Genomic DNA, 13,915 nt, shown 5'->3' with positions numbered 1-13,915 from the left:
CATACTGCTGTTCATACTGCTGGGATGTACACTACCCAAGTGAAATATGAGGTGCTGTTCCTCCAATTTGTGCTGGGCCTCGCTCTGACAATGGAGGAGGCCCAGGACAGAAAGGTTAGATTGGGAATGGGAGGGTGAGTTGAAGTGCTGAGCAACCGGGAGATCAGGTAGGTTAAGACAGACTGGGCGGAGATGTTCAGTGAAGCGATTGCCGAGCCTGCACTTGGTCTCGCCGATGTAGAGAAGTTGACACCTGAAACAGCGGATACAGTAGATGAGGTTGGAGGAGGTGCTAATCAAGTACAGATCCTCACAGGTTACAAACACGTGACTTGTGTGCACCCTTGCATCTAAACAACATTTTGAGACTGGCAGAATAGATTTGCCAGCTGCCGCAGGACATTAGGCATCCTCCGCAGTGTAGGAACTCGTTTTGAGGCAATATCATTGCATCTTGCTGAAAAATATCAATTGTGAGTTAAATGCCCTGATTTAACTACATGTTGCCCATGATTGGCCTATGGTTACATTTAAATGTATTGCCAGGCAACCACATTTCCAACTTTCGAACGGTTTGGCTTGCAAATAATTCTTGGGAACGCAACCCTGTTGTAACCTGGTGAGGATTTGTATATTCAGACAGTTCCAAACCTTTTTGGATATTAAGGGAATCTAAGAAAATCAATGAGTAATTTACTTATCTTATCTTAAGGCAATTTATAACTTTAGAGATACAGAGGGAAACGGGTAATTTAGCCAGTCGCGTCCGCACCGACCAGCAGTCGTTCCGTGCACTAACACCATCCTACACATTAGAGACAATTTCTTGTTCATAAGTTATAGGAACAAAATTATGCTGTTCGGCCCATCAAGTCTACTCCGCATTCAATCATGGCTGATCTATCTTTCCCTCTCAACCCCGTTCTCCTGCCTTCTCCCCATAAATACTGATATCTGTACTAATCAAGAATCTTATCTATCTCTGCCTTCAAATTTACAATTTTACCGAAGCCTGCAAACCTGTATGTCCTTGGAGTGTGGGAGGAAACCAGAGCACCCGGAGAAAACCCATGCGGTCACAGGGAGAATGTACAAACCCCGTACAGACAGCACCCGCAGTCAGGATTGAACCCGGGTCTCTGTTGCTGTAAGGCAGAAACTCTATCGCTGTGCCGCTGTGCCACTGTGCCATCATTTAACCTGGCCGAAAAGGATGACATCTGTCCTGGTATGGCTGTTTTGATATTTGTGACACCTACATTTTCACAGATTTCAAATGACTGGGTTTAGGAGTAGGGTTTTGTTGTGGCAAGCTTCTAGGAATTGAATTCAAATTGTCATACCTAACTGGAGAAGCAGTTTTTAATGATTACGAGTTTCAAGCTAGGTTCTCGGATGTCAAGCCTTTGTATAATATACTGGGCTCTGGGCTGTATGCTGTCCCCAGAGTGTTCAACCATTTTGAAACTCTTTACTTTTCTAACTTCAAAGTGGTGCACAAAGGCTGCTTTCTCATCATTTCACATTTGAGACATATAAAATTCAGCAGTGTTAAAGGGGGCCGTGATTATGATTCCAATATGTGCCTGCATTATGTAGCATCACAGTATGATCTCTTCAGCTTCAGCTGTATTACTGCCAGCCTCTATGTAACTTTGCCTTCTACCTGCAGAATTAATATAGATGTCTTAGTCATGCAGCACAGAAATGGGCCCTTGGGAAATAAATGGATGGGAGGTTTCATTGAGCTGTTCTTTAAAAGAGCAGGCAGACTCAGTTGGTAAAAATGGCCTCCTGTGTCAAAATCTTTCTGGAGTATATTTAAAATATTTTGTTGTGCATTATTCATGGATTTTCTAATTCAGTATAATGGCACAGCACCAGGAACACTGAGCTAAGGGAGAAAAGTTATTAATTCTGATTTTGCAGAGGCAGCATATTTTTAGACCATTTGATTTACACATTAATATGCAGGGATGTGAGTGCAATTGGTATCCTTCTGTCTAGAATGTCTACTTAAGTTGAAAAGTGAGAGGTAATATATCAGAAAACTGCTATACAGTAAGCATTTATGCAGTTAACAGCACAGACCAAAGAACAAATCATAGAAGAATTTCTCCTGCAGGGAGACGTTGAAAATGATGAAAAGAATACATTTATTGCCTTTAGTCATAGACATAGAACAGCAAAACCATGATCAGAAGGCCTGACAGTGACTCAGTTATTGATCTCATGCAAGTATGTATTACATGAGCAGCCTATAAATAGGGTAGCTAATCAATTGCAAAGTAGGTGAAAAAGCAATAAGATTGAAGAAAGACACAAGGATGTTGGAATTGGAGCAAAACAAAAACAGCCTGTTGGAGGGGGTGGAAGATTGCAACCTTCATGTGATCCGCCCTGTTTCGATGAATGCAATCAACCCGGCGTGCGCAATCCAATAAGATCAAATAGAATAAGTTGTCCTACAACTTTAGGCTGTGCACGCCATACGCAAGAAGAAGAAGAAGCCTGTTGGAGAACTGTGGTTCGAGGAGCATCTGTGGAGGCCAAGGGATAATGGATGTTTAGGACCATGACTCTGTATCAGGAAGATATCTTCAGTCTGAAGAAAGGTCTTGAACCGAAACATCACCTACCCATGATCTTCAGAGATGCTGCTTGACCTGCTGAATGAATCCAGCACTTTGTGTCCTTTTTCATTGGCAATAGTTTTGTGAAGTATCATCAACGTGAAATCTGATATTTGGAAAAAACATAATTTGGCTCAATGGCTCAATTTCCAAATGTGAAATAGGTTCAGTGATGCCATGAGGTTTGGCCCCTTCCACATTTCTTTTGGCAGCGAGGAGGCTTTAGGAGTTTTAGCTTTGTACTTACAGTCGTCCAATATTTAGACTGCTCATGCAGTGCATACCTGAAAGAGATCAATAACTTAATTTGGCTTGGGGTTTCTGATCTTGCCTTTGCTTTGAGAGCATCAAGTCTTGATGTTTAAATTCAACTTGAGTTTATAACTGACCAACCTACTAGTAATTGCTTTCTCTCCACAGGTTTAGTGAAATTATTCTCTCTGTATTCTGCTCTGTTTGTTCCTTTGTGGTTGTTTCTAGAACATCCTCTCTGCTTTGTATTTTAAAGATGAGAGTATTTGCCATTCATCCATGTTAGTACTTTTGAGGAATGTTACCAAAACGGTTTTATAAAGAGCATCAAAATGCATCTCCAATTTCTAGACTCTGCAAAGAAGTATTATTGTGCTATTGTTGCATTTGGTATTCATTGCTCAGTCAGCTGAAAGCTACTTTCGACAAGCATACAAATCCACTTGGCTTCATGACAGCCTTTGGATAAGAACTGTTTTAATGAGGACAGCAGTAGATTAAAAATAATTACACAATCTCATAGCAGAAGAAAATGTCATGAGCCAGATAATATTCGACCTCTTTGAATGTTTAGAAGTTGAATGTTGTGGGACATGAGTTCAGAGCAACAAGATTTAAAGACTTTGAGTTATTTTCATGATATTTCCATGCCCATTGAAAACAAACATGGATAGATTTTAAACAAGATTGCCTTCCATAATGGGGGACTTCTGTAAAAGAATCAGAAGACCACAGTATTATACTCAATTTTGGTGCAATATAAGTGTTCAAGAATGACAGGAAGGATTACTTATAAGTTAAGTGAAAAGAGCAGAAAATCTGGAATTCATTATCTTTAAATGGGGGTGTTTAAGGGGGAAATTTAGTTGTCCTTAATATGTCTTTTATAGCCACAGAAACATCTTTTGATGTCTAGTCACTGTAATAATATGGGAAGCATAATTGTAACAAGATATGGATTTTCTCTGCAGGAATGTTAATAACCAGAGGATACAGAATCAAGATACCTAGCAATAGAAGGAAGTGAGAGATGAAAAGTTTATTTTCTTGGCAGTGAGTTGATATTATTTGGAATGCGTTAGTTGAAAAGCTGGTGGAAGCAGATTCAGTTTAACTTTAGATAGGGAATTGGATCAGAAATAATTGCCACAGCAGCATGAGTGGGAATGATTTAATCTTTTCAAAGAGCCAACTTTGACACTGTGAGCTGATTGCATTTTTTGCACTCGAAGGCTATATAACAGTTGCAAGATTCGATCTCTCTCTCTGTATGCTGGGTAAGACATTTCGAGGCTGAGGGGACCAGAGGCAGAATTTGTAGATTACTTTAACAGGAAATAGTAGGTCCCCTCAGGGACCAAATGTTAAGTCTTTGTTTGTAGTCGGGAGATAGCCGTGGTGTCTTGAATCAATTATTCAACAGGGAGCAGGGTGAGAGTTAGATGGGGTGTACGTTAATAGTCTGAAACGTGTGTAACTAGAAAGAAGAATTGTTAGAGATATTGACTCGCCAATTTCCAGGTCCTGAAGGATTCTATCCCATATGTTATAGGAAGCAAAGGGTGACTTGGGTTACAAGGAGAGATTGGATAGGTTAGGTTTGTTCATAGTCGTGCACAGGAGGTTGAGGGTCGAGTGTTTTGAAGCTTATAAAAGTGGGAAGGGCATTGAAGAGTTAGATAGTCACAATAATTTTGCTCTGGTCGGGAACATAAGGTTTAAGGCAAGAGAGGAAGTAGTTAAAGGAGATCTGAGGGGCACTTTTTTGACACTGAGGGGGGTGGGTGGATGGAACAAGATGCCAAAGGAGGTGGTAGGGATGGGTATAACCAGTGTTTAAAAAGCATTTGGATTGGTGCATGGTTGGGAAATGAACAGAAGCATCTGGGCCAATTGCAGGAAAATGGGATCGGCATTAATTAGTGGGGATAAACAGCCTGTTTCTGTGCTGTATGTCTCTGACGTTATTACAGCAACTCTGAATTACTTTTACTCTAGGTCTATTCTCCTTTAATGCTGAAATCAGCAACACCTGTGTTAATGCCAATATCAAGTAGGGAAGAAGCACTTTGCTCCTGCTGATTTTCCACTATACTATTATGGGACTGCTGTGAATATATTTGACCTTGACTCAGTAATTGGTGCACCAGACTAAAACAGCATAATCGTTTAACTTATTTAACTGCTGTTAGTAGTTGAATATGTTGTAAGGAGGGCTTGATATGTGTCACCTGACATTTTGCTGATTTTCAGTAAGGTGATAAATAAAGCCCTGGAAATATTCAGCGTCTCCTGAGTGAGAAGTGGAATGGATGTTTAGACCCTTAACTTGCCTTCAATGGTGAATCTTTTTGAAAGACTTTTGACCTCAAATATTGAAGTTTTGTTCCATGTCCCATAGTATTGGAAGACCTTCTGAGCATTTCCAGATCTTCAGATGTTCTGTTATTTCCTACTTCCGGCCATCATGTTGTTACAGACTGGAAAATAAAAACTGCCCATAAACTTCATGTTTTCTTTAGAAAGATGTCGATCAACTTGCCTGCAGTTATTCGGGTGTGGTTGTGATCAATGCAGTAAAAAGAATGTGGGTAGATGGAAAGGCATTCAAAGATGATATTATGACAGTTAAATGATTAAAATGTCACCCACATTTTCATTTTACTGATGCTAATATGTAGTGCATTTCCTTTCATTTTCTACAAGTTAACATAGATAGATTGATCCTTTTTAGTTTTAGCATGGAATCAGGCCCTTCAGCCAACTGAGCCCACGCAGTCCATCGATCACCTGTTCACACTAATTCTATGGAACCCCACTTTCTCATCTATGCACAAGGGGCAATTTACAGTGGCTAATTAACCTACAAAGCTGCAGGTCTTTGGGATATAGGAGGAAACCAGAACACATGGAGGAAACCCACGCGGTCACTGGGAGATGGTCATAAGGGATATTAGTGGAATTAGGCCATTCAGCCCATCAAGTCTACTCCACCATTCTATCATGGCTAATCTATCTATCCCTCCTAACCCCATTCTCTTGTCTTCTCCACACAACCTCTGGCACCTGTGTTAATCAAGAGTCCATCTATTTCTGCCTTAAAAATATCCATTGACTTGGCGTCCGCAGCCTTCTGTGGCAAAGAATTCCACAGATTCACCACCCTCGAACTAAAGACATTTCTCCTTATCTCCTTCCTTAAAGAACGTCCTTTAATTATGAGATTATGACCTCTAATCCTAGACTCTCCCGTCAAACGCTCATCAAACCTACTCATTCCTGGGATCATTCTTCTACACCTCCTCTGGACCCTCTCCAGATCCAGCATATCTGTCCTCAGATGGTGCCCAAAATTGTTCACAATATTCCAAATGTGGCCTTACCAGCACCTTATAGAGCCTCAACATTACATCCCTGTTTTTGCATACAATCCCTCTTGAAATAAATGCTAGCATTGAGTTTGCTTTCTTTACTACTGATTCGACTTGCAGATTAACATTTTGGGAATCCTGCACCAGCACTCCCAAGTCCCTTTGCACCTCCGATTTCTGGATTCTCACCCCATTTAGAAAATAGTCTACACGTTTATTCCTACTACCAAAATGCATGACTCAACACTTTGCTACACTATATTCCATCTGCCACTTCTCTGACCACTCTTCCAATCTGTCCAAGTTCTTGCTTTCTCTACACTACCTGGAAATTGTGCAAACTCTACACAGACACTGCTCCCGACGCCAGGATCGAACTGGATCTCTGATGCTGTGCGGCAGCAGCTCCAACATCTGTGTTACTGTGCTCTCTCTGTTTAAAGCATGAGCTTCAAGTATTTTAAATTTGTTGAATAATAACAGTTCTAAAAATAGTGATATTTGTTGTAATTTCCTTTGTCCCTGTGACTTTCTCCAGGCGTTTCACTGATAGCAACTCTCCAAATAAGCTTAAAGCTGTGCCTGTATACCACCATATGGTTTGTTGAATCGTGCTATTCAAATAATTAGATGCAAATTCATCTTATTTATTTTTAACTTGATAACTTCTATCCTCAGAGTGGCAATACCTTGCAGCTGTGTCAATTCATAAGTATCTTTGCATTACAACTTGCTGTGTAATTACCAGGCTGAAACAACTCAACTGCGTCTTCTCTTTGCAACCCACAATTCATAAATAATTCTCGACAGCTGTCAATTTTACAAATGTCACTCTGTATTCTATAAGATATGACATTTACCCAGTAATTTTCACCTGTCAATCATTCATTTCATAACCCAATTAGATCCCAATACTGAAGCTAAAAACAGAGATATTGTTCATCTAGAGCGGAGATCAGTTTAACTTGGCATCATGTTCAGCATGGGCATTGTGAGCTCAAGGGTCTGTTCCTGTGCTATAATGTTCTGTGTTCTCTGTAGTACTGTGATTGCCTAAAATTTGAAATAAAAAGATAATCTGGAATAATGGTTATTCCAAAGAAATGAGCTTCAGATATGCATTTTTGCTGAATATTCAAGATATTCATGGTTACTCCAAAGAAATGAGCTTCAGATATGCATTGTTGTGTGATATTGTTAGCTTGCTTATTATCGATCAAATTCTGACACTGTTTTGAGATGTAAAGCTACGAATCCTACTTCTAAAACTTGTATCAATGGATACTAGAATTTTTTAAATATTTTACTCCCTATTTCGATATTTGTGGGCAATATTTAACAATTTCCAGTGCTAGATGTTTGTTTGTTAATTATTTAATATTTTGTTTCATATTATTTGTTTGGAAAGCCTCTTTCCATTTACCAGCATTTCTTGAACTGAATATTTAATTGAATTCAAAAGATCATTACAAAATAAAGAGAGAAATAAATCATCTTTAGGAATGATGTTTAGTCCATAATTCCCCAGTCTGTTGTGAGGTGTAAATCTATTGGACAACTCCATTTAAATCAAATCCCAAACTGCATTCCTACAATGAATTAACTAAAATGTAAGAGTTATTTGAAATGTGATGAGTTTAAATAAAATGATTGTTACGATGCTTCAGAAGTCGTGCAACTGCTTTAAGTGTGAGTGTGACTGACTGTTGAATAGCAATTCGGATTGCCAGATGACTTGACTTTATTTTTTTTTCTCTTTGACAACTCTCATTTTTGGATACAGAGCTTGCTGCGGTAATTCTAGACCAGTACATTGAACATATCGCAAAATTGAGGGGGGAGAAAACCCTCTAAGGGATGTCCCAGTGGTGTGGACAATAATAACTAGTGTTGTACTGTACAAAGCAATTCATTCTTTATCTTTGCTGGGTGAAATTGGCAGTAAGAGCACTATAATTGGCATCTGTATTTTCGGCCTTGCATGAGAAAGAATCAGAGGTTTGCAGCCCTGATTATTAATCAGAGGCGTTTTGTGTGGAATATCCATTCAGGAGTGGGTTTTCCATGGCCGATAAACATTTGCTTTAAAAAAAAAAAAAAAAAAAATCAAAAAAATCCAAAAAAAAAAAATCACAGTTGAACAATAATTGTTCTGAAAAGATAGTTGTGTTACTTCAGCCTCTAGAACAGAATGAATTAATATCAAGAGCGAGAAATCAAATAAAGATGTTAGTCAGCAATCTTATCTACTCAAGCAAAATGGTGAATTTTGAATTTAACAATTATTTTCATTTCAACTTCACATGAATCTTAAATTTTACTTAATTTGTTTAATGGAGTTGCCGAATTGCTTTGCGTCCCACAACAGAGGGAGGAATTGTTGAACTAAGTATCTCTGCCAAAGGTTATTCAACGTTATTTATTCCTCACTTTGTTTTGTAATGATATTTTGAATTGTTAAATGTTTAGTTCAACAGATCTGGCTGAGCAACACAATAAAACTGCAAGGCGTGATTTTGGTCCTGATGTCATCCGTATGATAGTTCCAGAGATGCTTACCATTTCCAGTGTGTCATTTGAGGAAAACACTCATTTAACTGAATGGGATTGTTAAGGAAATAGTGGGAATATGGAATTGAGACAGATCATTAGCTGTGACCTTTTGAATGGTGGAGCAGGCTTGAGAGGCTGAACAGCCAACTATTCTTCTACATGAAGTAGAGGCAGGTGAAGATTGAGAGAAATGAATTGATGTGCAGAGTTGACGTTTGAATGAAATTATGCTTAGTTGTGAGTCTTTCGGGAACTCTGGACGGTTGGCATTGAAAGCTTTGGGCTTTACACAAACCACCTTGAGTGCGGTTATGGGCTGGCAGCTCAACTTGAGCACGTTCGTGGAGTAATGGTTCTACTGAGGGAAAGCATTTTGGATTAATTCAGTGAATGATTATTTGGGCAAGCCTTTGATTGGGAGCTGGCGTAGCGCAATCTCTGTGGGTCGAGGCTTCTAGTTTTCTAAATTCTAAGTATGAGAGGAGAGGCGATGCAATTCCTAGGGCATGCTTTTAGAGAGAAGTAGTGCTTGTGGCAAGCATTCAAAGGATTGAATGGATATGGTAAAGGTGCTTTCGTAGTGCTTCAATAGGGTGAGCTCTCCGGGCGGTGGGATTGAGAACACTGCACACATTTGTTGGAATCATTCTTCATTGTTAACCTCCACCTGCAAGGGAAATTTAGCATTGTATGTCGCTTTAAAACTCTGTGTAAAATTCTTACATTATGATTATTATGTGTATTGCTGATTAAATCTTTACCATGCTCTGATTTTGGCTTTGACTATTTTTCTTCAGCTTTCCTTATTACACAAACCCATCTCCCTTCTGAGTAATTTGAATTATTAGGCATGTTCTCTTTATTAAACTCATCCTACTTTGCTCAGTATGAATTTCAGTGCCTGCGAATGGAAATGTCGCCTGTCACCATTTATTGATTCAGTTCCAGAATCCGGAAATAAAGAATTACCATGTCGAAAAACTTGCATTCTACTGTCGATTTAAATTAACAAAAGAGAGTATTTCAATTAATTCTTGAGATGAATAGAACATCTTTGTTGTAGTTATTATCTTTTGTTCTTTGTATTAGTATTGTGTTTTTTGGTAGAATTTTTTTTTAATCCATTGAAGGGACAGAAGGTAAGGACCTGTGCAATGATTATAGATGGTTGAACTATTTGACTGGAAAAGCAAAACAACTTGTTTTTGATTCCAAAGCTGCTTAATTCCTTTTTTTAAATGCTGTCTTGATATGGAAATCCCACACTGAATCCATCTGTACAGTAGGCTAAGTAGTGCAGCTCCCGAGAGAGAGAGAGTGCGAGAGAGAGAGAGACATTTGTGCCACGGGCTCTTGGTCTGAACCATTAAACTGAACATGAATTCAACAGGGGAGTAGAACGCAAGAGGAAACGCGGAGAAATGTTGATATTTGCCCCAAAGGATTAATCACGAGTAAATACTGCCGCTGTTGAATTTAATGATGTGAATCTTGTGCAAAACAAATCAAATGCATAAAACCGCAGCGTTTGTGTTAATTTGCAGTAGCAGACCAACCCTTGAAGATAATAGAGAAATCAAGTTCAGAGCAGCTCCTTTCTATTCTGTTTAATTCTGTGCTAAGTAATCTGTTTGAAGCATGGCATGGGTGCTTTCACAAGCAAAGCATTTCGACTGCAGTGATCATCTCACCCACACAAAAAGAAGTCTACTACATCTGGAGATGTGGTAGAGAAAGGAAAAAGCTGCACGAAAACAAAAGTGACTTCTGAGACATTTAGCCATGCCAGGGAACGAGGCTCTCCCATTTACGGCTGACCGATGTCACCAGGAGACAGTTACTGCTCTTCCTTTGCACAGCAACACGGTAAATTCAGATTATGTGGTCCTTTGCTGTAAATCTCCAGAGGTGGGGAAAGATATGATGGAGGGGGAAATTCAAAATTTAATTTGGTTCCTTTTTCTTTGAAATTTGTATTCTTGGGTATCATCTTGCACATCATAACCCTTGAGGGTTTTAAAATTGAATACATTTTTGAGCGATTTTGCCACATTCAGCTTGGATTCTTAAAATTTGAAATGTCTCTTATTTTGTTCCTGCATTGACGAGTTGAATTGAAGTTAAAGGGCAACAACACTGAAGCTATTTTAAAAGTTTAAAGCAAAATCAAAATTGGTGGATGTTAGTTATGGTATGGAGTTGTGGTGGAGGGGAAGGGAGGGGGGGGGAGGTTATGGAGAGGGTATCTGATGTATGGATGTTGTATCGCTTTCTCTCATTTTTCTAAGGGTTTTCTTGAAGTATGAAAGATTTTAATATTGTACAAAGGGAAGTGTGTGTAATAGCATCTGTTGTAAAGTATGAAATTGGGAAGCTCTTGATCAACAGTACCCGGAATTTAAAACAGTGATCATTTCTGACAGGGCCTTTGTAATTTTTCTGTGTAATTGTGTGTAATTGAAAAAAATAATAGCTTTGTAAGTCACTTTATTATCCAAGTCCACCTAACATGAGGTTAAAAAAAAAAAAGTCAAATGCTAAATATTTGAAACTAAAATATTGCACGTTGATGGTGCAGAAGTGGTCCTAGACTTTAATTTGAAATGTTCTTCCTGACTTTGTTTTCTGTTGCATTCGAGATTAATTACTGGAGATATTGGTAAAATGTCTTGAGGACTAGGGTGCTTTGTTAAACATACTTCTATCACTTTTTTCGTTTACATAAGAAATGACCAGGGATTTAGAATATGCACCTTCCCTTAATGGCCATAACTGCATGATAGCACACTGCCGTATCATAAATTCAATTTTCACTTCAGAGGCTTCCATTGAAGTGTCGAGGAAGTGCTACATTGGAGGAAGTGCAATCTTTCAGATGAAAGATGAACCCAAGATCAACCCTCCACCTCTATCCCTTAAAATGTAGAGGAATGCTAATGATCACTAAAAAAATGAAGGTAGAAACAAGGTATTGCAGGTACTTGGTTTACAAAAAAAAGACAAAGTGCTGTAGTATTCAGTGGGTCAGGCAGCGTCCCTGGAGATCATGGATAGGTAACATTTTAGGTTGGGACCCTTCTTTGGATCCAGTCTGAAGAAGTGTCCCGATCCAAAAACTCACTTCCATGTTCTCCAGGACTGCTGCCTGACCCACTGAGTTCCTCCAGCACTTTGTCCTTTTTATCGTTATAAATGAGTTTATTGAATATCATAATTTTTTTTTTACTCTTGACTCTTGCCAATTGTCAGTAGGGTGTTTCATTCCATTTATCAGTAGCTACACTAAAATTAGATAAATGGTTGTAATCTGTTTCATATAATCTAAACACAAGTCCATTTGTTTTACACCTTTGTTGAAGAACTTGTATTTCCAAGAAGTGAATATTCTGTGTGAAATGCTGGAGGTTGTAGGAAGTCCCGATAGAAAGTTATAAAATTATGAGAGGCATAGAGATGGTAGATAGCCAGAACCTTTTTCCCAGTTTGGGAACATCAGATATTAGAGGGCATAACTTTAAGACGAGAGGGGCAATGTTGAAAAAAGTGCGGTGCAAGTTTTTTATTTACACAGAGGACGGTGAATGCCTGTAATGCGCTGCTGGGGATGGTAGTTGAGGCAGATACGATAGTGGTATTTAAGATAGGCATTGGGATTTGCAGGGAATTAAGGTATATGGATAATGTGCAGACAGTTAAGTGTTGGTTTTGACATCATGTTCGGCAGAGACATTGTGAGCCGAAGCGTTCTTGTGCTTGTAATGTTCTGTTCAATGGATTGACCTAGATTTGCTATAAAGAATAGTAACATGCATGTGTTTTGTTGACCTCTTTGCATGTGTACAATGTCTGCTGATTTCTACAGTTGCTCTCTTGATTGTCATAATGTGTAGCTAATCTCAATTGATCCCTTGTATTTGTGTTTTTTAAAACCCAATATCCCAAGTAATACCTTGCTTTCTACTCTGACACAAACTTGAAGTGGTTTCTTATCTAATTTCACCATTGCCAGATTTATCTGAACTGGATAGAACACTACTTTCTGTCAAATGTGGTCACTGCTGTCACTTTCACTGGGAAGGTAAAACGGTTACAGGCTCTTTTCCATCTCTTCAACAACTTTCTCTTTTCTCCAGCAATTAGTGCAAGTTTTTTAGTACTAACATGCAAGCCACAAGGTCGGCTATGTCTGCCGAATCCCACGTTACCTTAACCCACTCTGCATTAACTACGTCCTGGCCTGTTCTGAAACTCATGTCCCATCTCCTGGCTTTTTTTCCTTCACTGTCATGTGACATTCCGTTGTCCTGTTCTCAAATTGTTAAAATATTTTTCTTTTGGTGACAGAACCCCCAATTTATTTATTAACAGCACCCACAATTGTCAGTGACCTCTGCTGACTGTATTTTTCTGGATTTTGTATGATTCCAATGAGTTTGCCATGGTGGGAGGCGATGAGAATTAATTCAATACCCCCTTCATTTAAAATCTTAAGAGATAAATAATTGTCCAGATTTATTGGCGAAATGAGATTTAAAATGCTTCTTTGGACTGTTTAATCCCATGGGACCACTCATCCCTGCAGACATCTTCTGCCAGTGGGAGCTCAGTTCAAGTCAGCATCTTCAAATTGCCAAATGTTTAACTTACGAGCATTAGCCAGGGGGAATATATATCTTTGCATCTCTTTTTACTAAATAATGGTTAGCGAGACCAAGACGGGTCCAGACCTGAAACATCGCCTATCCATGTTCTCCATAGAAACTGCCTGACCCACTGAGTTACTTGAGTACTTTGTCTTTTTTCAAGGGACATACAACTTGATTATTTGTTGAGGGATAGCATCTCTCCCCCCCCCCCCCCCCCCCCCCCCCCCCCCCCCCCCCCCGCACCGTCCCTGCAACTGAACACTTTTTTCTCATTTCCAATTCTCATGAATTGTCTTCAATTAAACCATCAGCTGTGTTCCTCTTCCCTTTAATGCTGCCCGCCTGCTGAGTATTTCCAAACTGTTGTGTGTTTAGTTTTCTGGCAACTGCAGTTTAAAAAAAAAGGTATGTTCAAAGTATTCTTAAATCTCTTGAATATGTTGTACTTTTCAAAACAACT

General features: G+C 39.1%; 1 protein-coding gene across 3 annotated transcripts in view; it reads left to right on the top strand.

The window, feature by feature from the left end:
- The window catches only part of tmcc2 (transmembrane and coiled-coil domain family 2), a 111,426-nt gene that overhangs the window by 64,524 nt on the left and 32,987 nt on the right, over positions 1–13,915 (top strand). The window contains exon 1 of one of the 3 annotated variants that reach the window (XM_055654878.1): positions 8,614–10,675. The exons of the other annotated variants lie outside the window; for them this stretch is intronic. Coding sequence (XP_055510853.1) covers positions 10,592–10,675 — 84 coding nt within the window. The 5' untranslated portion in view covers positions 8,614–10,591. Of the gene's footprint in view, positions 1–8,613; positions 10,676–13,915 lie in introns of those variants that run through there. 3 annotated transcript variants of the gene reach the window in all.

This window comes from Leucoraja erinacea, chromosome 24 (assembly GCF_028641065.1).
Source record: "Leucoraja erinacea ecotype New England chromosome 24, Leri_hhj_1, whole genome shotgun sequence".
Taxonomy (NCBI): Eukaryota; Metazoa; Chordata; class Chondrichthyes; order Rajiformes; family Rajidae; genus Leucoraja; species Leucoraja erinaceus.
Note: the sequence above shows the minus strand (reverse complement) of the source record. Positions and strands in the feature narration are given on the sequence as shown.